Genomic DNA, 26,102 nt, shown 5'->3' on the forward strand with positions numbered 1-26,102 from the left:
GGTCACTCTCCTTGCTTGTGCCTTGTACTGCTCATTGGCATGCTGATCACTTTTTTTAAAACTTTCTCCACAAATTTTTATTTGCAACTCTTGCTTGATAATGCTATTCATACATCTTACCTACTTGATTTATCCTCTTTACTCTGGATATAGAGGCTGATACTGCTTTGTTTAAAAACTCCTTGACCATCTCCTATACATCTCCACCATTTATTCCCTCAAAATTCTTATGACATGGCACTCCTGAAAGCTGACTCAGCTTGTCCTAATGACCTGCTTACATATACACCTTCTTGGAGCCTCTGTAGCTCAGTCAGTATAGACGAAGCCCCTTTGGTCGAAAAGACCTGGGATCGATTCCCTTCAGTGATGTGTAGTAGAGCTCTCGTAGTACCCATATATAAAAAGATAAATAAAACTGAATGTGAGAATTACAGAGGTATTTCCCTACTGAGTGTTCCTGGTAAGATTTATGCAAGTATACTTGAGAAACGGTTGAGAAGAATTGTGGAAGAAAAGCTTGGTGAAGAACAAACTGGATTCAGGACAAATAGCGGCTGTCAAGATCAGATCTTCTCTTTATGACAAATACATGAGAAAGCATGGGAGTATAACAAAAATCTGTATTTAAGTTTTGTCAATCTGGAAAAGGCATATGACAGGGTGCCAAGAGAGAAGCTATTCAATATGCTATGGTTATATGGTGTCAAAGGTTCATTATATCAAGCAATACTTAGTCTTTATTTGAGTTGTAAGTCAGCAGTTAGAATTGAAGGAATTACAGGAAGATGGTTTAATGTTAAATCTGGTGTCAGACAAGGATGTATATTATCCCCTCTGTTATTCATTATTTATATGGATCACATTATGAAGGAAAGTGGTATTAAACATGATATCAAAATTGGAGGTGTTAATGTCAGCTCTTCGCTTTATGCAGATGATGTTATACTTCTAAATAAATCTGCTAGAAGTCTGCAAGATTCTCTGACTAAATTGAGGAACTGTTGTAATAGATATGGTATGAAGGTCAGCAATAAAAAGACGAAGACAATAAAAATAGGCAGAATCGTTGAAAATGTCAACTGCTTGTGAATGGAGAACCTGTGGAACAAGTAAAACATTTCAGCTACTTAGGCACGATTTTCAGTGAAAATGGTAAATTGAATATGGAAATAGACAACAGAATCAACAAAGCTGGTATGGTGGGAAGTCAATTGAATAAATTCATATGGAATAAGAGAGAAATTAGTCAGAACACTAAATTAGTTGTATACATGACGTGTTCAAACCAGTTTTAACTTATAGATCTGAGAGTTGGGTCAGAAGTAAAACACTTGACCAGACTAGAGACCGCAGAGAGTCCTGAGAAAGATTAGAGGTGTGAACAGATGGCATCAATGGCAATATCATATTAAAAACGAGGATATTAGGAAAGTACTTGACATTGTCAGCATCCAGGAATGCGTTAGAAGAGCTAATCTGAGGTGGTATGGTCACTTAAACAGAATGGGTGAGAAAAGATTAGCAAAACAAGTGTTCTCTGCAAGGTTGGCAGGAAAATGACCCAGAGGAAGACCAAGATATAGGTGGACTGATATGGTAAAACGTGCCTTAGAACTGATAATGTTGGAGTCTTGACAAGTAACAGACTGATTTGGAGGAAAATTATAGATAGGAAGTTAGTAATGATGTAAATTTTTCATGTAGTACTATTTTGTCCTTTACACCCCTTGAGGGTATATGGCAGGAATTTGATGATACTGAAGATTTACACAAAGGAAATTTTTCAATACACGGGGAGTAAGGGGAAAATGAGGGGTCGCACTTGGAAGTTGTCTGAGAGTGTGGTTAGTAGAGTATGTGGACTAGGTTCTTTACTTGGAGTAGTGAATGAGTTGGGATTGCCAGAGGTGGTTGTGAGCACCCCCAACAATGAATAGGTTTAAGGACATGTATGATAGATATTTTGTTAATGGATAGAGTAGATCTCCCATGATCATTCTTTTGACTCCATGAAGTACCCATGTAAATAATAATAACATGGCCTCAGTAGTTTGGAAGCAGGCCACATCACTGGAAGATGGGATTGACTTGGCAGAGAGAGGCTGTATTTTGCATCACCTGCCCATTAGACTTTCTTACATTCCTATATGCTCTGTACTCTAATTTGTTTAACAGTATCCTGTCAAATGCCTTTTGCAAAATCTAATTATATCACAGCATAGTTATTTCCCTTATCCAACCTTGCTGTCACTTTAATATACAAAGTGAGTAAATTACAAATGCAATGCCTATTTTCACAGTGTTTTGCAGCCTCATCAGGGTATTACTACCTACCAATCTTTCTTGGATGTTCCCTTAAAACAGATAGATTCCCATGTATCATGCCTTTATCCTTTAATTCCATATACACCCTACTTCTATATGCTATTCAAAGAATAACATATAGAAGTAAGGATGTTATGGTTCCATTGTATCAGGCTTTAATCGGGCCACATGGATTATTATGCACAGATTTGCATTATCCAAATTAGTGGGGTTGTAAGTTCTGTGTTGCAAAATGTAAGGTAATAAAATTCAGGAAGGATAGATGGAATGTGCGGTATACAGTTGATAAGGATATCTTAGAGGAGATGAGAGATCTAGGGTAATGGTGGACAAGGACTTGACATTTCAGTCAGACTTCTAAAATTGTGAGGACAACACACAGGATTATAGCATTGATTCAGAGAATAACATATAGAAGTAAGGATGTTATGATTCTGTTGTATCAAGCTTTGATCGGGCCACATGGATTATTATACCCTGATTTGCATTATCCAAATGAGTGGGGTTGTAAGTTCAGTGTTGCAAAATGTAAGGTAATAAAATTCAGGAAGCATAAATGGAATGTGCGGTATACAGTTGATAAGGATATCTTAGAGGAGGAGGAGATGAGAGATCTGGGGTAATGGTGGACAAGGATTGGACATTTCAAGCAGACTTCTAAAATTGTGAGGACAACACACAGGATTATAGCGTTGATTCAGAGAATAACATATAGAAGTAAGGATGTTATGGTTCTGTTGTATCAGACTTTGATCGGGCCACATGGATTTTTATGCATAGATTTGGTCACCTGGTTTTCAAAAAGATGAAGTGATGTTGCAAAAGGTCTAGAGATGATTGACTAAGGTGGTCTCTTGTCTCTGGAATGTTGACTATGAAGACTGATTGAGGGAATGCAATTTGCAGAGTTCAGTGAATAGGAGGGTGGGGATACAATTGAGACATAAGTTGGTAAAGGTTATTGCAAGATCAATGTGGATGAATGTTTCATAGGATGGGGGATGACAGGAGAGGACAATAAGGAGGGTATGAGCAGGAGAGAACATTGACCAGGTTTTTTTTACATGGAATGGTGAGTGATAGGAAGGTGTTGTTTGTTTTAACATATCCAGTCATTGTCTGAGTTGTATTTGAAGTTTTTCATTGTGAACTTTGAACTTCAATTTTCTATCCTATTTTTTGTACATTGAGTACAAGGATAGTAAAAGCATGTAAGGCATGGTATGATGAGCTATGTTTGTGACAATGGGATCTCTCATGATGTATCTTTGTACTCCATGCAGTTCTGATAATGATAATAAACTGTTAAAAAAATTAATTAAAAAAAAACATGATGGTGAATTATCCAAAAAAGCATTTGATATCTCTATTGAAATCAGTTACATGAAGATCGAGTGTAAGGTAACAAGTATCCTTGTAATATGTATGAAATGTCCATGTCAATGTAAATAAGTAAAGACAATGTCCTTACTTGTCGGTGTTTATCTTAACATTCTAGTGAGATGTATTTGAAGTTTTTGCAATGTAACCTTTGAACTTCAATTTCCTATCCACCATAATTCCAAGATCCTTAGACTCATCAGTTTCTAATTATATAATCCCACAAGTATAATATGCTGTTGGATATCGTATCATGACATACTGCATAACTTTACACTTAATAACATCAAATTGATACCATTATTGTTTACCTACACTTCCAGTCTATTCAAATCACTCAGTAAATGTTGTATATCAGTAGCATCTCTGATTACCCTGCCTATCTTTGCATCATCAGCAAACAATTGAACATCTCTTGTCGAACAATGATCCAAGGACTGATCATTGAGGAACATCATTGGTCACCTTAAATTTGTAGATTCACACCCACCATATACCACTTTATTGATATCTGTCTCTGTCAACCATCTACTTTTCCAAGTCAAGAGCTTATATTCCAAACCTATATTCTCCAGTTTATGCAACAGCCTTTCATGTGGTATGTGGTATTCTATGAGATGCCTTAACAAAAACCAACAGCATCATAGTTTATCCATTTATTTTATTCAACTCATCAACTTACTATTATAAAATATAAGCAAATTGCTAAAACATGACCTCCCTTTAGAAAACCCATGCATGTTCTTTGCAAGGTATAGACCCATTTCTTTATGCAAGTTCTTACCAATTCCTTTAAAATTTTCAACCCCACTCCAGAGATATTGATATGTCAGTAGTTAGACACATCGGTTTTTGCATCGCTCTTATACGCTCTTTTTCATTCTTTTGGGTTCTTCCCTGAGATATCAAGCATGAAGCCAGTTTGCTGAATAATGCTTTGGTATGCATGCCGATATCCAATCTGGCTCAGTTGCTGAATGCATATCCAAGTTATACAACAGCTCTTGAACCTCATTCTCATGCATCTCTTCATCAAATGTAGTGGGATGTGCACCACATGTTACATATGCCTGGTTGATAAATCTTAGTAAAGCAAGTACTTATGTAAACAATCTCATTTGCTTCTGACTGCCTGCATTCAGTAAAGTTGTTCTTCCACATTCATTTTTTAATTTACTTGGGGTATTGTGATAAAGTTCTTTTTACTTGCTTTAGTCTTCATGGACAATTTCTTTAATTTGCACAGACAATTATAGCTTTCCATACAATTATACATGTCCGACAGGGGCTGTGTGTGTTGCGTTATGGAATACTAAGGCAGTTGATGTGAAGATATTAGTCTCTATATACCAGTAGCCCAGTCTTGAAGAAACTTCATGTGCAAACTTTGTTTGCTTACACTTGGTTAATGGATTAAATGAAGAATATACTTTCTTGGCATCTTTAATTTATAGTATTACCAAGTGAAAAAAACTTCCAAAACACACACACACACACACACATGCTACATGCTCAAAAACAAACTATCTTTGAAAAATTCACACCATTCACCACATTCAGTTCTTGTGCTCCCTGTTTGGTTGTCTTCATTAACTGTAAGTTGTATTACACATAATTTGCTACAACACCTAACAACTTCCATCATTATTATGTATACAGTTTGTCACCAATATTAAATAAATAAGACCATCTTTGGTGGAGCAGTTTTGGCAGCCATCTTCTTCTGACAGCACTGAGCACCACTCTTCTTTATGTACTGTTCATACTTTTTCTGTATATTATTTAATGCATATTATAATAATTTTTAGTTTGTCATATAAGGTAGTTGAAATAGTAGATGAGAGTTTATTTTTCACTTGATTAGACTATAATAAGTTTAGTTTAATCCTTTATCCAAGTGTGAGCAAACAAAGTTTGCACCTGAAAGTATCTTCAGGACTGGGGAAAGGTAGTGCAACTCGTTGCAAAGGTGGAGAAAGCTCTCATTACTCCTATTTCAGTATCTCCCATAATGCAAAGCACATCTCCTTGCGGATATGTGTAATGCTATGCATTAAGGCAAGGGCCACTGCCTATACCAGTTTTGACCCTTTATTGAGGTCTCGTCAGTGGGAGCCAGGCCCAGTAGTGGAGATACAAAGGCAGAAGCAATGAGAGGTCATCCTAACTTATAGGAGTTGCCAAAGGGTGTGCAACCTTATTATCAAATTACTCCAGATTCAGGGAAAGTATCTCTCCGGATTCAGTATCTCCCATAATGCAAAGCATATCTCCTTGCGGATATGTGTAATGCTATGCATTAAGGCAAGGGCCACTACCCATACCGGTTTCGACCTTTATTGAGTTCTTGTCAGTGGGAGCCAGGCCCAGTAGTGGAGATACAAAGGCAGAAGCAATGAGAGGTCATCCTAACTTATAGGAGTTGCCAAAGGGTATGCAACCTTATTATTAAATTCCTCCGGATTCAGAGAAAGATGTTGAGAGTTTATTTTTCACTTGGTTAGACTATAATAAGTTTAGTTTAATCCTTTATCCAAGTGAGAGCAAACAAAGTTTGCACCTGAAAGTATCTTCAGGACTGGGGAAAGGTAGTGCAACACCAGGTTGCAAAGGTGGAGAAAGCTCTCATTACTCTTATCTCAGTATCTCCCATAATGCAAAGCACATCTCCTTGCAGATATGTGTAATGCTATGCATTAAGGCAAGGGCCACTACCCATACCGGTTTCGACCTTTATTGAGGTCTCGTCAGTGGGAGCCAGGCCCAGTAGTGGAGATGAGAGGTCATCCTAACTTATAGGCGTTCTCCACTTTCTCCACCTTTGCAACCTGGTGTTGCACTACCTTTCCCCAGTCCTGAAGATACTTTCAGGTGCAAACTTTGTTTGCTCTCACTTGGATAAAGGATTAAACTAAACTTATTATAGTCTAACCAAGTGAAAAATAAACTCTCAACATCTTTCTCTGAATCCGGAGGAATTTAATAATAAGGTTGCATACCCTTTGGCAACTCCTATAAGTTAGGATGACCTCTCATTGCTTCTGCCTTTGTATCTCCACTACTGGGCCTGGCTCCCACTGACAAGAACTCAATAAAGGTCGAAACCGGTATGGGTAGTGGCCCTTGCCTTAATGCATAGCATTACACATATCCGCAAGGAGATATGCTTTGCATTATGGGAGATACTGAATCCGGAGAGATACTTTCCCTGAATCTGGAGTAATTTGATAATAAGGTTGCACACCCTTTGGCAACTCCTATAAGTTAGGATGACCTCTCATTGCTTCTGCCTTTGTATCTCCACTACTGGGCCTGGCTCTCACTGACAAGACCTCAATAAAGGTCGAAACCGGTATGGGTAGTGGCCCTTGCCTTAATGCATAGCATTACACTATATCTGCAAGGAGATGTGCTTTGCATTATGAGAGATACTGAGATAGGAGTAATGAGAGCTTTCTCCACCTTTGCAACAAGTTGCCTGGTGTTGCACTACCTTTCCCCAGTCCTGAAGGCGCAAACTTTGTTTGCTCACACTTGGATAAAGGATTAAACTAAACTTATTATAGTTGAAATAGTAGTATTTTTCAGTTTTTCTCTGATGGTCGAGATTATTTGATAGGTTTCTTATTGAAATGTATTATTGTTTGGGAACCTGTAGTATATTAGTATGACTAAATGGTGGCATAGGCACGTATACAGTGGTGCCTCGAAATTCGACATCTCTCGATTCAACGATTGAATTTTGCAGGTCGGTGCATGCATGGAATGGTGTGATGTTATTTGTCTTTTCTTGTTGGGCTGCATTGGTATTTGCTCATGTTGTTTGTGCTAATTTTCAATTCTGCATTTTTCAGAAAGTAAAAATTTTGTGCATCCGCAGTTATTATTTTTTTGAGTGAAGTTTAAGAATGGGTCCAAAGAGAAGTGAACAGAGGAATAATTGAGGAAAGAAGCACACTTGGTTGAGCATAGAGAATAAGAAAGAAACTGTAGATAAAGTGCAGAAAGGTAGAACAATTACAAATGTAGCTCAAGAGTATGGCATTCCTAGGTCAACTGTGGCAACTTTTTGGCAACAGAGAGAGAAGATTATGGGTGCTAGGGTGTCTGCGTGCAATGAAGATTTCTGACAAGAATAGATCTTCAATCAATGAAGAGATGGAAAAGTTACTTATCACTTGGATTAGAGAAAGACAGATGAAGGGAGATCCAGTAACTCAGGCAATGATCTGTGAGAAAGTCTTAATAGTCTAGGTTAATTTTCGAAGAATTGCAGAAGAAAACTCCAGGATGTACCTCAGATCAAACTGAGGAATTCAAAGCAAGTCGAGGCTGGTTTCACAGATTCCAAGGTAGAACAAGCATCCATAGTGTTCTCAGACAGGTGGAAGCTGCAATTGCAGATAAAGAGGTTGCAGAAAAGTTTGTGAAAAAATTTGATGATTTAATCAGGAAGAAGAGCTATCTGCTACAGCAAATTTTTAACGGGGATGCTGGGTTATTTTGGAAGCACTTGCCAAATCGAACTTGCATCACGCAAGAAGAAGTGAACCTCCCAGGACATAAGCCTATGAAAGATAGGCTTACCTTGTTATTGGCAACAAATGCAAGCAGAGACTTTAAACTAAAGCCACTTCTGGTCTACCACTCAGAAAATTCCTAGTGCTTTGGGAAGAAAATCGTTAAGTCCAAACTGCCAATGATGTGGAAATCCAATGCAAAAGCCTGGGTAGATAAGCAAGTTTTCAAAGATTGGATTCTTGAGGTGTTTGCCCTGAGTGTGAAGAAGTTCCTCACTGATAACAATTTGCCTTTGAAAGCACTGCTGATCCTTGACAATGCTAATGTCCACCCTCAAGACTTAGAGGACATTCTTGAAATTGACTTTGACTTCATCAAAGTCCAGTTCTTGCCTTTAAACATGACATCACTGATCCAACCCATTGATCAAAAAGTGATTGCGTGTTTTAAAATACTTTACACCAAGGCTTTGTTTTTACAGCTTTTCAATGTAACTTACTCTTCTGACAAGACACTGAGCTTCTGGAAGACCAAGTTCAACATTCTCCATGCCATTTCCTCTATTAAAACTGCCTGGGATGGAGTGACACAGAGAACCCTTCTTGCATCATGGAAGAAACTCGTTCCTAATTTTTCTCAGGATTACAACAGTGCAGACCAAGCAGCTGCAGCCATGCAAGAGATCATTTCGACAGCAAAGAATCTCAACATAGAAGAGATTGATGTAGAAGAGCTTATGGAGGATCACGATGACGAACTAACCGTGGAAGAAAAACAGCAAACAAAGGAAAGAGAGAGAGGAATTTCACCTGAAGAAGAGGCTGGCAGGGAAAAAGGACTGATGCCAACAGCTGCCATTAAAGAAGTTTTATTCCATTGGGAGAAGGTGTAGTCTGTTTGTTTTGAATGGCACCCCAACACTGCTGATGTGAGCAGAATGACAGACTTGTTCAACAATACCATTATGCATCACTTCAAAACCATCTTCAAAAAGAGGGAGAGACAGTCCACCCTTGATCAGTTCTTCATCCCTGTTCAAGCAGAGAGGAGACAAGAAGAGGTAGAACAGGATAAAGAAGACTCCCTTCCAACATCTAAGGCTCAATAGATTGTATGTATTGTGTATATAATACAATAATGTATTTTGTAATTTAGTGTGTTAGACAATAGTAAAATACGTAAAGTAAATAATATGGTGTATTTTACTATTGTCCGACAATGAATTAATCTATTTTCCATAGACTTATATGGGAAATATGGCCTGCAATTCGACATTAGTTCAGCAATGGATTAGTGTCGAATAGTGATGAACCACTGTACCAGGAAGCCTGCTTTAGAGACAACGCTTTTTTCTTTTTTTGTCACTTCAGTCATCATATAAACCAATAGATGGTGATGCTATCCCACTGAGTGATGAAAATTATGTACTACCTGACAGTTAATTATATATTTTGGATAATTGGATGACTTGAATCCAGTTGGAGTTGAGACCTATGAGTGTAATACTACTACTAACAGTATTTCTTGTAGCAATGAGTTTGAAGCCATCTGGTGTGAGGTGGAATCTAACAAGATCAATTACATAGTGGGATGTTGTTACAGATCTGAGGGATCGGTTGTTAGTGATGAAGAAATGCATCACCAAAGAGTAATCATAATGGGAGAATTTAATTATCCAAATATTAATTGGGTAGCAGTAGAATGTCATGAGAAGAATGAAAATGCATTATTGAGCTGTTGCGGGACAACTTCCTGAAGCAGAATGTGACAGAGAGAACTTGAGGTCAAAGAGTGTTAGATTTGATTACAGTGTCAGAAGGTGTTTCAGTTAAAGATTAACTATTCTACCTCGAATTGGTGGCAGTGATCATGCTACTCACTTGGGAAGTGACTAAGTTTATGAATGTTCCGTTCAGAAAAGGTTACATGCTGAACTATAAAGCAGGAAATATGGCCAACTAAGGAGTATACTAGGTTCAGTGGAATGGGATTAATCGATGGATGGGAAGAATATTGACAGTGCATGGGAAGCATTTAAACAATACTTAAATGATGTGATATCAGTGTGTCCCAAGAGTTCGAAGAATAAATAGGGTGAGAGTCAAATGGATGTGTAATTTTATTAAGCAAGAGATTCGTAAGAAAAGGGTGATGTGGAAGGAATACTGTGTGCATACGAAAATTATAAGCAGCAGGCTAGAATAGTCACAACTGTTGTAAGGAAAGCAAGAGGTTGTTCAACTAATGAGTACCCATTTTGTTAACAGCTATCAACCTGGTGTATGCGACATCGAGCTCACTGCTACCTTTTCACTGGATTAAGAAACTCGGGTTATGAGGATGAGGTATTAGAGCTGTTGCACAAACTGAATAAGAATTCAGCAATAGGGACTGATTGGATATCAGCACATGTGCTAAAAGAGTGTTCAACTGAACTGGCTATTCATTTGACCAGGCTCTTTAATGAGTCTCAGAACAAGGAAGGTTCTGCAGGAATGGAAAGAATGTATGTAATTCCATTGCACAAGGGCAGTGCAAAGACCATTGTATCCAACTCGACTAATTAGTATCTGAGGAGTGGTGGTGAAGATTTTGGAAAAATTGGTTAGAGCTCGTATTCAGAAATGGGTTGACAGTGAATCTCTACTTTGCAATGAGCAACGTGGGTTTACTAAGTGAAGGTCATGTTTTAGCAACTTGCTCACATTCTATAACAACATTATCATTGAACTAGACAAGGGGAATGGATACATCATGATACTTTTGGATTTTGCTAAAGCTTTTGACAATACAGCATGGTAGACTGTTGCATAAATTGGAGTTTTATAGAATTTTAGCATGGCTGACTGACATCAGAAAGTGGTATATGGGGGATGTGAGTCTGCAAGATTTGGGAATCCGAAGCATTGTTGTCTTGGCTTGCATATCCCTGAGACACTTCGCAAGTGCAGCCTCCTAGGGACGATTCTTGGACAACTTCGGGTGACTTACTGGCTTGCTACGCTATTCCTTCCTTCCAGGATTAGCAGCCCTGGTGGGGTTAAGTTTCCTCGCTTGCAATAACTCATCAGATGAAGACTCCGACTCTTATAGGTCGGAGCCAGGAAACTCGTCAAGTGTGAGTCCAGATGTCTGTTTCTTGTTTGGAGGTGATCCTGCCGCCCATTCCCAGTGGCGTCTTCATGAAGAAAGTTAAAAGAAAGCTCTACAAAGACTGTCATCAACCCATTTATTCAAGTTCTCATCATGCTTGTTCGGGCGGTCAAAGAGTTCCCAATCTCAGACACTTCATATGTCAGTTCTGCAATCGTGCATTCTCTACTGCAGTTGGCCTTGGTGTGCATCGCACCTCGAAACATCCAGCCGAAGCCAACGCTGCAATAAGAACAGAGCGCGTTGGACTACCTAAGAAGAAAAGATCCTCGCCACTCATGAGATTGAGTTGATGGCTTGAGGGATAAAGAAAATCAATGAGGCTTTATTTAAAGTGTTTCCATTAAGATCCTTGGATGCCATCAAGTGTCATAGATGGAAAGTCAGTTACAAAGCCTTACTTCAAGAATTGGCAGCCCATCTGCCACAGGTAGGGACAGGTAATATCTCCATATTTCCTGTCCCTGCCTCTCCATCTTCCAGCCACCATTCTGCTGTTGAAGAAGAGGCTTTGACTCTCAGACTGACATCATCTCTAGATGATCCTCCTCTTCCAGAATATAACCATCAAATTCTTAAATATCTCATCCAGACTCACCTTCTGGGAATGGATATTACAGATCAGTTGAATGACTACTTCCACGTTGAATTCTCTGTACACTTCACGTCAACATCAGCCTACGTCTCATTCTACAATGACTTTGTCAAATAGAAAGCAGAGGAAGATGGCCTATGCAGCTATGCAGGCCCTCTATAAAAAGAATAGAGTGCCAAAACCATCCTTGACGGTGCTTCCTCTCCACCTCTATCGAACTTACAAGCTGATTTTGTCAAATTCTGGAGTACAGTCTTTTCTGCTCCACCTCCACACTTCCTTGATTATGATGACCAACTTATGATATTGAGGTCCATTCCTACCCTTCAAATATACCAGCCTGTCTCTATCCAGGAGATTAAAGCAGCTCTTCCATCCAATTTCTCTGCCTCCGGACCTGATGGCTTTCCTGCACCTTCCAAAGCCTAGAGGCTTTGGAAGGTGCCATTGAAGATTCTTCAAGACTTAGTGGACATTCTCCTTTCTAGTAAAGTAATACCACCATACTTATATGCTTCAAGAACTGTTTTCATTCCAAAGAATGAAACTTCAAACTGTGCATCAGACTTTAGACCTATTACCATCTCCCCTGAGACTTATAAAATATTAGTTAAATGACTTCAGCAACATATACAGCATGATTATAGACAGAAAGCTTTTGTCCCTTCGGATGGCTGTGCCGAGAATATATATCTTCTTTCTTCTCTTCTCTCTGACTCCTGACGGTACCTTAAGCCTCTATATATGTCGTCACTGGACCTCCAAAAGGCCTTTGATAGCATCTCCCTACCTGCTCTCCTTCGAGCTCTGTCTATTGCTGGATGTCCAGAACTCTTTCTTTCCTATGTTATGGAGCTATACTTGGGTAGCTCCATCACTATCACTACAGGGTCCCATGCAATTTCTATTCCCACAGTGTGGGGTGTTCACCAGAGTGATCCTCTATCTCCCCTTTTCTTTAACTGCGTCATAGATGAGTTTCTTCATTCTCTTCCTAGCCATATACGCTACTCTCTAGGTGCTTCTTCCTTTAATGCTATGGCCTAGAGTTGACTTCTCTATTCGAGGCCTTTCTATTAATGTAGAGAAGTCCTGCTCTTTAGCTCTTGTCCTCTCTTGTCGTGACAAGAAGCTTAAAGTCAAGACTATAGAGTTTTCCCTGCACGGGAGGCTGTTGCATGCTTTGACCATCCTGAAAGAGTGGAGATACCCCGGTATCATGTTCACTCCAAAGGGAAGGTCTTCTGTCCCTTCTATCCTAGAAGCTGGGATCACTTCTTTGAGGAAAGCTCCTCTCAAGCCCCAGCAAAGACTGTTTCTCCTTTCCCACTATCTCCTACCTCACTTTTACCACAAGTTGGTGCTTGGTAGGACATATATCTCAGTACTGTCCTGAATGGACAGGGCTATTCGTTCAGCCGTGAGATCATGGCTCCGACTGCCGCCTGACACTCCTACTGCATATTTCCATGCGAGGGTGAAGGATGGTGGGGTTGGGGTTCCATCACTTAGATGGCTGATCCCACGCCTGCGGCTGTCAAGAATCGCGCAGTTAGAACTATCTTCTTCCCCCATCTGCAGAGGCTTTCTATAGCCCATTAATACAAGAAGACTCTAGGCGTGCTAAAGGCTGGTCCCATTATCAAGGTATTTTAATCGAGTCAGCAGCACCCACAGAACACAAGAGATGGGCATCTCTATTGTACTGTTCTGTAGATGGTGCTCCTTTAAAAGAGTCATATCTGGTGCCTCCCCAGCATGATTGGGTAAGGGATGGCACCAGACTCCTCCCTGGGTTTGGGTATATTGAGCTTATCAGGACAAGGATCAATGCCCTGCCTACTCGAGTCCACACAGCTCAATGGGGTAGTGATGACTCCAACTGTAGGGCTGGCTGCCACTACAGTGAGACATTGTCTCATATAGCCCAGTGTTGCTTCTGCACCCATGGGGTCCGTGTGAGGGGGCATGGTGCCGTGGTCTCCATTCTGAACAACCGCTTTAAGAACAAAGGTTGGGAGACTGCAGTGGAACCACACGATAGGACCTCCACGGGTTTGCGTAAGCCAGACTTAGTGAGCCCAGGTGGTGTGAACAGGGTGCCCACTAGCCTATAGCCATAATAGTAAAGTAAATTATTATAAAAATAACCACGATCTAGTTAGTAAGATATGGGAGGAGCATGGGGAAACTCCGAGGTTTACCAGCGCCACTATATGGAGTGCAGATAGTTATAAGGACTTAAAACAGCTTGGGCTTATGCAGAAGGATATAAAAGTTCCTTCCTTGAGGGCCCTACAGGGCACAATGGTGGCATGGCGTTGCCACCATAGAATGACTACAGTGATAACTAGAACAGGCATAGGGTAAAAAACTTGTAAAGGCTTAGGCCTATATCAAGTCTGGACATGATGTAAGGGTAGTACTGCCCATAACCAGTACAAAAATTAATTTAAAAAAAATAGCCAGTGGTGTACTACAAGGATCAGTACTTGGTCCACTGTTATTCAATCTATACATTAATGATATTGGGAAGGATTTGACAAGTGACATACAGCTATTTGCTGATGATGCAAAGATAGGTAGGATAATCAGGAATGCTGCTGATATGCAGTACTTGCAGAATGATTTGAATAGGCTAGAGTTGTGGGCATGGGAAAAGGGATGTCATTTCATTGTTAGTAAATGTAAAGTCATTTACTTTGGTGTGATTAGAGATTCAATGTCGTATTATATTGGTGGAATTATGCTTGAAGAAATTTCTAGTGATCTTGGAGGATAGGAAGTTAAAGTTCAGGAGCCATGTAGCAAAGATTGCAAATACAACTCAAAAGATAATTGCAATGCTGAAACAAGCATTCACAGGTAAAAATATAGATGTCATTTTGCCTCATTACAAGGCATTGATAAGACTTCACTTGGATTATTGCATCCAGTTCTGGTGTCCTGGTTTCCGTTCTGATTCTGATATATTGGAGAGAGTGCAAAGGAGAATGTTAAAAATGATATCAATATTGTGGAATACTGATTATGAAAATAGATTGAGAATTTGTAGACTGCAGACACTAGCAAACAGTAGAAAGAGGAGTGATATGATTGAGACTTACAAACTTCTGAAAGGGTCATACAGGATTTCAATTGATGGTATTTTTTCAATTTATGGAGGGTGGGGAAAGGAAAAGAGGGCATCCTTGGAAGCTGAGAATGAATGCTGCTAAGAAGGGGGTGAAGGCTAAGATATTTTCTCATAGGGTGGTGCATGATTGGAATGGATTGCCATTGAATGTTGTGAGTGCAAGCGGTGCAAATGAATTCAAGAATAAGTATGATAGCTGGTGCATGTAGTATGTGGCTTCCCTCGATTATTCCCTGACTCCCTGGATGTCTCTCTTAATAATAATATAATTTTATTTCTGCCTTTATTTATGATGTTTATCATGTTTCTGTAATGCTGTATGTAAGGGGGAAAACGTTATTTCAAATTTACAGAATTTATAATATGGTGTTCATGTTATTTTTGTGTTTTTTAATTTTTCAGTTTATAAACAAAGATGGTTTAAACTTAAAGGAAATCTCTTGTTTTATTTTCGGCTAAATGAATATGGAGCTGTTTATGAAAATGAAGTAAGTAACTTGTGCATATTCCTTTTTTTATGTCAATCCTTTCTACTAAAGGTTGGAAACTTATAGCACATTAGTACCTTGAGTGGGTAACAGCAGCTATTGAACAAAGTTAATGATTTGAAAAAAAATAAAATAAATAAAATAAAATAACAGAAAAAAAAATTGCTTGTTTATTTTGGTCTTTGAAAACTTTAATTTGAAGTTTTTGTGTAATTTATTTTCATATGTTAAAAAAATGTTGTGAATTTATTTATAAATTTGCAAGATTCAAAAGGCTTTTATCCTTTTTATTTGCACTTTTATTTTATAGTCTTTTCCATCAGGATTGATTTTCCATGAAACTAGCTTCATAAATGTGAATTTATTATAAATCTTTGGGGAAGGTGATATTTTTGAGCTTAAATATATCAATACCAGAATAATGCGTGTGCGTGCGTGCGCATGTGTGTGTGTGTGTGTGTGTGTGTGTGTGTGTGTGTGTGTGTGTGTGTGTGTTGAATGACAGCATACCCTCAACAAAATATTACTAGTTTGACACTTTATTTATAGACCATAGAAAAGAAATGTAAATGGAGAATTATCCAATAAATAACAATCCTGTTTTCCCCTTTTTCTTTTGTTGGTGGAGTATGCCATATAGACTGATTTATTAAAAAAAAATGAAATGTTTTTCTTTACATGATATATGTCATACAAACACACTGATTTAGCTAGTATTGGCGTCTCCAGATTTTCAACATTGCCAGCCTTTTGGAGAGTAAATATTATCTCTTTTGTCTATCCAGTAGTCCATAGCTTCAGATTCCACTGCAGAATAGATGTTTTTGCATAAAAGGTGGTAGATTTTGTCAATACACTTCTGACTCCTTACCTGCATCCCAAACATGTCACTAATGTGCTTATAGGTTCTTCAAGCTCTGAAAACTAAGTTATTTAGCTTTAAAAAAATAGTATTATCAGTTTAAAAAATTGTGTTAGAATTTGATTGTATTATGGAGTGAATTAACAATATTTAAGTTTTGTCTTAAATATTGTTAATTTAGTCTTTTGCATTGTAAGTTATGTAGCCTAGCACATGGCAGCTATGGGAAGCAGAACAATGGTGTCCAAGGCACCACTGTTTAAAGAATTTAATCAAATTGACTTTGTGCAGTGCAATATCTGTGAAATGTATGTATGCATTACCAAAGGCAGCTGGAATTTGGTTTGAAGGCAATAGTGATGGGAAAGTGTGGTGAAAATGCTATGAGAGTGAGGATCAAAAATGTGTTTCAGGTCATGAGATTGAAGTAGTGGATGGAACTCAGAATAAGATTGAAATTGTGTGTGATGTAATGCTAGATAGGACCGAGAGTGAGATTAAATGTGACATGATTGAGAGAGAGAGAGAGAGTAAAAGTGTTGAGCGAAAGAATAGTATGACTGATGTAAGGAATGAAGAGTTGGCTGCAATGAAGGAGATTGCTTGGTTCCGTGGAGTGATACACAGAATGAAGTGGGAGCTGGAGCAAATGCAGAAATGTCTAGTAAGTGGGTCAGTTGATAACAGAAAGAAAGAAGTGTGAGATAAGAGAAATGAGGGCTTGACCAAGAGAGGGAAAGAAAAATCAAGAGTGAGTGTTGTACAGCAAATCAATCATAAAATATGTGATTGAGGAGAGTTTGATAAAATTGTGCTTTCTGGGTGTGAAAATTAATGATGCTAGTGAGGCTATTAGAGCACCAAAGGTGAAAGAAAACGATCGTAGTGGCTCGAACGAATGATTTAAAAGGAGAAAAGTATGGCAGGGGAAAGAGACCATGAAAGGATTATTGGAAGTAACAAAAGAAAAGAGTGAGAGAATTAAGATAGTGAGTCTGTTGCTATGGTATGATGGAGTAGAGCCAAGAAGGAGGGCCATAATAGCAAATGCAGGCGGATTGGTGTGGAGTGAGTTTGACGGGCGAAAGGACTTATACAAGAAGGATGGTTTGCATCTGAATGGATTTGGTTTTCGGAGACTGGAAAAAGTGTGCAGAATCAGAGAATATGCCTAAGTTAGTATTACTGATAACAAATCAGAATGGGATAGTTAGTGTAATGCGTCAGGATAGCAGTGGGCCTAAGGGGCTTTTGCACTTTATGTACACTAATGTCAGGAGCATTCGGAACAAGCAGGAGGAATTTTTGGCATTGGTTGGATTATCCTGGCCAAAGGTTATTGGCAATAATGAGACATGGCCTAACAGAAGATGATATAGTTAGTCAGAATGTGAAGGATATAGTGTGTTCAAGGAGGATAGAGAGAAAAGAATAGGAGGGAGGAGTGTTATTAATGATAGCTGATGAACTGCAACCAAAGAGAGTAGAAGTTCATCTATAGGATAGTGAAAATAGCATATTTGAGGCTATCTGGTGTGAGATTGAGGCCAGCCGAACAAATATATAGTTGGATTCTGCTATAGACCAGAGTATGGAAGAGATGATGGAGATAGTATGCATCGGCAAATAGACTCAGTGAGTGGAGGACAGATAATTATTATGGTGATTTCATCTATGGGAACATAGATTGGAAGGAGGAGAGGACACATGGAAAGAAGGAAATGGAATTTTTGCAGTTACTAAGGGATAATTACCTGAGAGAGCATGTGATGGAATATACTATTAGTTCAAGACTGCTCGATCTAGTAATTTCATCTGAGAATTTGTGTATAATGAATATGACTACGTTGCCACCAATTGGAAATCATATTTCCAATTGGTGGCAACAATTGGAATGAGAGAGCCAAAGGCTTAGGCATATTTCAGAAGCTGAATGTGAATACAGCTGTGGGATTAAATGGTATACCAGCTCAAGTTTTACATGAAGTGGCAAGGGAATTGTCATTGCCCTTGACCATATTATTTAATCTAGGTCTCAGTGCTGGGTTAGACCCCGAGGGGGTGGAAAGAGGGGAAAATAGTTCCATTGCATAAAGGAGGCTCCAAGACTGAGGCAGCAAATTACTGACCGATCAGCATATCAGGAGTTGTTGTTAAATTGGTAAAGTTGGTTAAGAACAAAATATGGGAATTTGTAGATGGAAATGGGATATCAATATGGGGGCAGCATGGTTTTGTGAAGGGGTAGGTCATATCTTAGTAACTTGCTCACATTGTATAATACAGTTACAGCTGAGTTCGATAAAGGTAATGGGTTTACAGTGATACTTCTGAACTTTGCAAAGGCCTTTTACAGGATACCATTGAATTCTAATCAGTAAACTGCAGCACATGGAGATGGATAAAGGGTTGGGGAGATGGATAGGAGGGTGGTTGATTGAGATATATCAGAGAGTAGTTTATTCAGGAGTAGAGTCCAAAAGAAGGCCTGTGACTAGTGGCGATGGGAAATAATTTATTAATGATATAGGAAAGATCTGAGCGGAAGTGTTCAGTTATTTGCTGATAATGCAAAGTCGATAGAGCAATAGTTAATATAAATAATGTGAAAATTTTGCAAGATGATTTGGATAGATTGGCAGACTGGGCAATGGAGAATGGATGTCAGTTTAATGTGGCAAAGTGTAAGGTTATGCATTTTGATATGAAAATATTACCAGCTGTATATCACATTGGTAGAACTGTACTCCAGGAAATTGACAAAGCCAAAGACTTGGGAGTATTAGCGGATAGAGTGTTAAAGTTAGGGTATACACATGGCAAAAGTGGCTAAAGCAGCTTTTCAAAGAATACTTTTATGAACAGAGACAAGCAGGCTATTGTTCCTCTTTATTGAGCCTTGATAAGACCCCTTCTTGACTACTACATACAGATATGGGCATCAGGGTGTCTTGGTGATGAGAAGGTGGTGGAGAGGATCCAGAGGCGAGTGACCAGGATGCAAGCAGGTCTATGAAATAGACTTTGAGAACAGGTTGAAGATTTGTGGGTTACAGGAACTGGTTGATAGGCAGAAAAGGGATGATATGATTGAGATAATCAAATTACTGAGGGCTTTTTACAAGATTAATATAGAGGAAATTTTTCAGCACAGGTGTGGTGGTGGAAGAACTAGAGGCCATCCGTGGAAACTGAGTAAGAGTATAGTTAGCAAGGGTGTTAGAACTAGGTCTTTTATTTGGAGAGTAAGTAGTGAGTGGAATAGGTTTCAGAGTCTGTTGTGGGTGCCATGACTGTGAATGAATTCAAAGCAAATTATGATCGATACTGCGCAAGTGTTGGATAGTTATCGATATGATATTTAGGGCCTCCCTCAATGAGTCTAAGGACTTCTTGGAGTTGCCTGTAATAATAACAATAATAATTATATATATGTAGAAAGTTTTTTACCTTGGGTGTAATATACATTAAAGATACCAAGAAATTTTATATGCTTCATTTTAATCCTTTTCCCTAGTAAGCAAAACAAAGTTTTGCACGTGAAATATATTTACATCTGAGCTACTTGTATATAGAGGCTAATGACTTGCCTTAGTATGTATCCCATAATGCAAAGCCCCCCCACCTCTTTCAGGCATGTATAATACAATGCATAATAGGAAGGGCCACTATCCAGACCGGTTTCGACCTTTAATTAGGTCTCTTCAGTGGGAGCCAGACCCAGGAGAGATACCGAGGTTGAGAATACATATATCTCATATACAAGTAAACAAAAGGTGCTCGACCTTCTTAATAAAAATCTCTGGATGAGAGAAAGACGTAGAAAGACTAAAACCAAGTATATAAAATTTCTTGGTCTCTTTAATGTATATAACACCTAAGGTAAAAAACTTTACATCTTTCTCTCATCCAGGGATTTTTATTAAGAAGGTCAAGCACCCTTTGTCTACTTTTATATGAGATATATATATGACTTCTGCATTACTTCAACCTCGGTATCTCTCCTGGGTCTGGCTCCCACCGAAGAAACCTCAATAAAGGTCGAAACTGGTTGGAAGCTTGGGCGATGAATGGCAATGCTGTAGCCCATCAAGTTTTAACTGAGGCTCAGCTGTTGCTGTTACCCAGGTCCTGGGTGGGGGTGGAGTAATGAATGGCAATGCTGTAGAACATGAAGTTAACTGAAGCATGGCTGTTGTTGTTACCCTTCAGATGAGATATGAGCAAATGAGCGGCTCTGCTCGGTGGTGGGGTGAGCCTGCCACGGTGTAGAGCCAACTGGTTCTGAGAGTTCTCAGTGGCAGGGTGAGCCTGTTACTGAGGAAAACAACGCTGAGTTTTTGGTGTTTGACCTGTACTTGAACATTCAATCAAGGTCGAAACCAGTCTGGGTAGTGGCCCTTCCCATTATGCATTGCATTATGCACACCTGAAAAGGGGGGGGGGGCTGCATTATGGGATACATACTAAGGCAAGTGATATGAAGTCATTAGCCTCTATATATAAGTAGGTCAGATGTGAATATGTTTCATGTGCAAAACTTTGTTTTGCTTACTTGGGAAAAGGATTAAAACCCAAGTGTATAAAATTTCTTGGTATCTTTAATATATATATATATATATATATATATATATATATTATGTGTTTTGTTAGTCACATGAGATCACCACTGCTCTTTTTGTTGGAGATCTGCAGTCGGTTTGATAGTCCTATAATATGGATAATCTGCTGGATTCTCACATTATTTAATGTGTAACATAATCACATTTGTAAATGTGCTATAAGTTGCCATCCTTTTTTTGCAGGGTTGGGGGGGGGAGACATAAATACTCATTAGAAAGTTTGGCACACCTATTATCAGTATCTGATCTAATCTAAGTTTCATTTCTGGTATTTATGCTTAGGTGTTGGTTTACATTCATGTTGCACTTTAATGGAATAATTTACAGTACAAAGAGAAATAATTAAACACAACTTAATAGTTCCAATCTTCTTTTGAAGCATCCACACATACCTCAAAATAATAGCAGTATTTCATGTGTCACAATAAGTGGAAGATGTTAGACTAGAAGATTAAAGTTCTTAGAGGTATGCCTTCTGTGGGTGCTGGTATATAGCCTTGACTGTTGGATGGGAGATTTAAGAATTAATGCTTAATGGTTATGTTTAACTTCCAAATCTTTGGAAGTTAAACACAACCATATTTATATAGATTAGATTATTTTTTAAATCTGTTGCTTATTCTTAAAAGAAGTCATTAAGTGTATATTTGCTGTAGTGACACATATTTGTTGCATTTTCCAAGGTTTACAAGGCACTATGGACAAACTAAGAGTTATGCAATTAGAAGAACAGTGTAATATTGCACCCTTTGACTGGAAAAGACCTGGGTTTGATTCTTGTCATGGCGATGGGAATCCTTATATGGGTATTTTCAGTTGAAGGTGAGTTAGCCAATCTCATATGGGGGTAGTAAGGTTTTTCTCCTGGAAATTCAGGTTTTTTAATCCTACGTTCAGAAAAATCTGCCTTCAGAACACACACAATTTACAGACAAAAAATACTGTTGTTGGTGATGATGGGCGGTAGTTAGGTTTACATAACTCATAGTTTGTCCATAGTGCCTCCATAGCGCATTTGGAAGAACAGTGTGACATTGCACCCTTCGACTGGAAAAGACCGTGGTTCGATTCTCGCCGTGGCAAGGGGAATCCTTATATGGGCATTTTCAATTCTCATATGGAGATAGTAGGGTTTTTCATCCTTCATACAGACAAATCAGCCTTCAGAACACACACAATTTACAGACAAAAAAATACTGTTATTGGTGATGATGGATAGTAGCATCGTAGTAGGCAAATTAAATGGTAGTGGAGAGGGTGAGATGCATTTAGCGAAGTAGAGTGCCATCCCACGATGAGTCCTTGGACTCACTGGAGGTGTCATGTAATAATAATAACATGACAAGTTGCAAGAACAAGGAACCTTGTACTTGCCTTGGAGGAATCTTGTTTAGGAGAGTGTATATGGGTAGCCAGCTTCAGATGAGCTTTGAAAGCAGTGCAGTGATTATATTTCTTAAAAGTTCTGGCCATTTTTAATGAGGTGTCCTGAATGTAGGGAATAGTAATAGCATCTATAATTAGTATGTTGAGATGGATGTGAGTTGATAGATGGAACAACTATTTTGTTAATATTTTTGCCATTGGAAAGGACATTATTATGAATAAAGAAGACTTCAGCTGTAAGGGAAGTCTAGCTGAAACACGGATTGCAGGCTGTGTTAACAAGGGTTTTTATAATACTATGTTATTGGGATGAAGGGTGTTAAGGAGTTGGGCAGACAAACCCTTTTCATGTGACACATATATTGGACATAAACTTTCAGCATGTTCCTCATTCACAGAAGTCTCCAAAGCAAAACTATCTTATTTATTTTGTTCTTTTGGTGGTGTGAATTATGTTGCAAAGTCTAAGCTAAAATTGTTTCAAAAACGTATTAATCTCTAGAAACTAACCCTTTATTTCATGGAATGTAGCAAATTGATATTTTATGCAAAGTATCATAGTGTATTATTTGTATGGTACTTAATGCGTACATGAGGTATGATGGCCTCATGAAAGTTGAGGAAATAAATGCTGGGAAATTCTAATACATGCTGTTAGTGTTCTGTTTGCAAAGTTATGCAAAGAAAAAGTATTTTGTGTGTGTTGCTATTATTTCTTTCTTTCTTTTCCTTTTTTTTTTTTTTTACTTGGTATTAGTGATCATTTGTTTCTCATTATCATCATTAGTTTCCTGAGACATACCCTCAAGGGGTGTTCAGGCTACTATGACAACACTGCATAATTAAGTTTATATTCAAAAGGCTTAGGTGTTGTTCATTATCCATAATAACGGTTAACGGCATAACGAAGAGGAAAAACATTTATTAAACTCACTAATATTTTGCTTTTTCTACCCAGCATCTTCAGAGCACAATGAAACTGTGACAGGCACATAGCACTAAATCAAGTAATTGTAGCAACAAATTTAAATTGTAACTGACACCTAATGTCCTTACATGGCATCCTTTGTGGGTCACATAACTTCAAAGTTAATTCAGAGATGTCCAGTTATTAGGTCTTAAAATTATAGTCTCCCAGATAGTTGGTAAATTAAATCAACCATATTCGTTGAGGTTGCGAGAGTGCTTCATAGCTGATTCTGATTCTAAGAATAGTCTCTCAGACCTGTAATGACTTCTATGTAATTAAGATATTTTTCTCCATCTGATCCTATGTGAAGGAGTATCCACAGCATGGTCTGCCAATCCCAACTTGCCATACAGATGATCTCGGATGTAATTTTTATGTTCTTCAAGGCATATATTTACTGATCTACCAGTCTGTCCAAAGTAGACTAACTTGATAGTACAAGAAACTTTATACACTGCAGGATATTCAAGAAGATGTAGTCGATCTTTAGGAAAACATATAAAAGTAGCTAGTTAAATGAAAGATTTGAAAGTGGTATGAAGATCATATTTGCAAAGAACTTTGTCTATTTTTTCTGATGTACTCTTAACATATGGAATGGGAATGGTTTTGTTAAATTTTATGTAATTAAATAAATGTCTGTGCCATTGTTAAATATTTTCTTAATTACCATATTTATTTTATTTATTTTAACTTATTAATATTAACTTTTTCTAATTTAACTTTACTCTGTTCAAACTCACTAAGTTAAGACTATCAACTGCAAAACTTCTCAAAGTTAATCTTACTGTGACCAATTTCTGTCCCCCCCCTCGCTATTAAATAAACTTTGTATTATAAGTTAAGTTAGGGTGAGGAAAAACAGAAATTAATCACTAAATATGTCCAAATTTTCTATATGCAAGTCGTGACTATTAGTATCTTATGTCCACAGGTTCACATTTTCATTTTTTTTTTTTTTTGGAGATAGTGCATTACTCAAAGAACAGGTAACCACTTCCTGTAGTTACAAAACATTTATTTTTACTAGACAAGAAGTACATTTACACTAGAGAGATTTTGCAATTATCACACTTAACCCTTTTCAAACAGGTAATGCAATCTGTATGACAAAACTCACAATTACTGAGTGAACTCATTTAACATAAACTATGTACATACTTGCACACTGCGTAAACAGATTCAATAAAATCGTTCCCTTAAATTCTGGCATAAATATAGCCTGACTATATATCAATTCTTAATAGTACAGTTCCCAATATTAAACTGAGTGCACATTCACAGTCTTAACAGACAAGTTCTCTAATTATATTCCTACAAAACTTTGTGACTTAGTTACTGCCTTATATATACATACTTTCTCATAGGCGTATTCATGAACCCGAGATACATTTTCTAACTAATTACAAAAATATTACCTACTTACATATTCACCATAAACAAAGAGTCAAAATACAGCATACTTCTTCAGGACTTTAGCGTCTTCTTTTGGTAACCTTCCTGGCTGCTTGGACATCATAGGCTGTTGCTAGTAGATCTTTCCTCCGTCGAACATTCAATATGGAATCAGCTGTAGTTACTGCTGGGCTGGCATGTAACTGCCAAGGAAATCGGTCTGTGACGATCTGGAGATGTAGGTCCTACAGCATTCGATGGGAAAAAAGCCTTGGCGACGAGTAGAGGGAAGAGGCCTGAAGACGACAAACGGTAAAAAGGCCTGACGATGACTGGAAGAAAAAGGCCCGATGACGACCGGAAGAAAGCATCCTGAGCCAAGGGCCACAATCTCCTTTTATGCAAAATTGTCATTTTGTTCTCTGTTGCTGTCTTTTCGGGATTAGCCTCTAGTGATGACATCAATTCTGCCCGAACGGTCAATAATGGTTGACCTTGCAACCTTTGGTTGGTGTTTCACCATCACTAATCTGGCATAATCCCTACTTACAGCTTTATATATAGTCAATGTACATGCACTTTTAGTGACACTTTATTTAGCACATTATATTGAGAAAGAAAAATATGTAAAATTGATTGCGAACAATTAGCAAAGCAAAAATTATTCCGCAAAAGATTTTACAGTTTTATTGTGATCCTGGGTGTAGGAGGAAATTCTATCATTATTGCTGCAAGTAAAAGAAAGAATGAATTTGAAAGAATAACTCTGCTGAATGCAGTTGGTATGCAGTTGATTGATGTGATTGTTCAGCTAATGAGCAGCCATTTTGCTAAAAGTTATCAACCTTGTATATGCAGCATTGAACTCACCGTTACCTCTTCACTGTATGAGAAAACTCATATGGATGAGGAATAAGTACTAGAGCTGTTGCACAAACTGAATAAGAATTCTGCTATAGGAACTGATGGGATATCATCACGGATGCTAATTGAGTGTTCAGCTGAACTGGCTATTCCCTTTACCAGGCTCTGTAATTTGAGTCCCAGAATAGGAAAGAATGTATGGTAATCCCATTGCACAAGGGTGGTGCAAAGACTAATGTATCCAACTATTGACCAATCAGTATCTCAGGAGTGGTGGTGAAGATTTTAGAAAAGTTGGTTAGGACTTGCATTCAGAAATGGATTGACAGAGAATCTCTACTTTGCAATGAACAGTATGGGTTTACTAAGGGAAGATCATGTTTTAGCAACTTGCTCACATTC

At 38.2% G+C, this 26,102-nt stretch overlaps 1 protein-coding gene across 2 annotated transcripts in view; it reads left to right on the top strand.

The window, feature by feature from the left end:
* Positions 1-26,102, top strand: part of LOC150094421 (pleckstrin homology domain-containing family J member 1-like) — a 137,841-nt gene that overhangs the window by 7,162 nt on the left and 104,577 nt on the right. For both annotated transcript variants that reach the window (XM_090412248.1, XM_090412249.1), the window contains exon 2: positions 15,516-15,601. In XM_090412248.1, the coding sequence (XP_090268374.1) occupies positions 15,516-15,601 (86 nt within the window). The remainder of the gene's footprint in view (positions 1-15,515; positions 15,602-26,102) is intronic.

The sequence above is a fragment of the Typopeltis vanoorti genome, chromosome 22 (assembly GCF_054136105.1).
Source record: "Typopeltis vanoorti isolate ZY-2024b chromosome 22, IOZ_Tvanoo_1.0, whole genome shotgun sequence".
Classification (NCBI taxonomy): domain Eukaryota; kingdom Metazoa; phylum Arthropoda; class Arachnida; order Uropygi; family Thelyphonidae; genus Typopeltis; species Typopeltis vanoorti.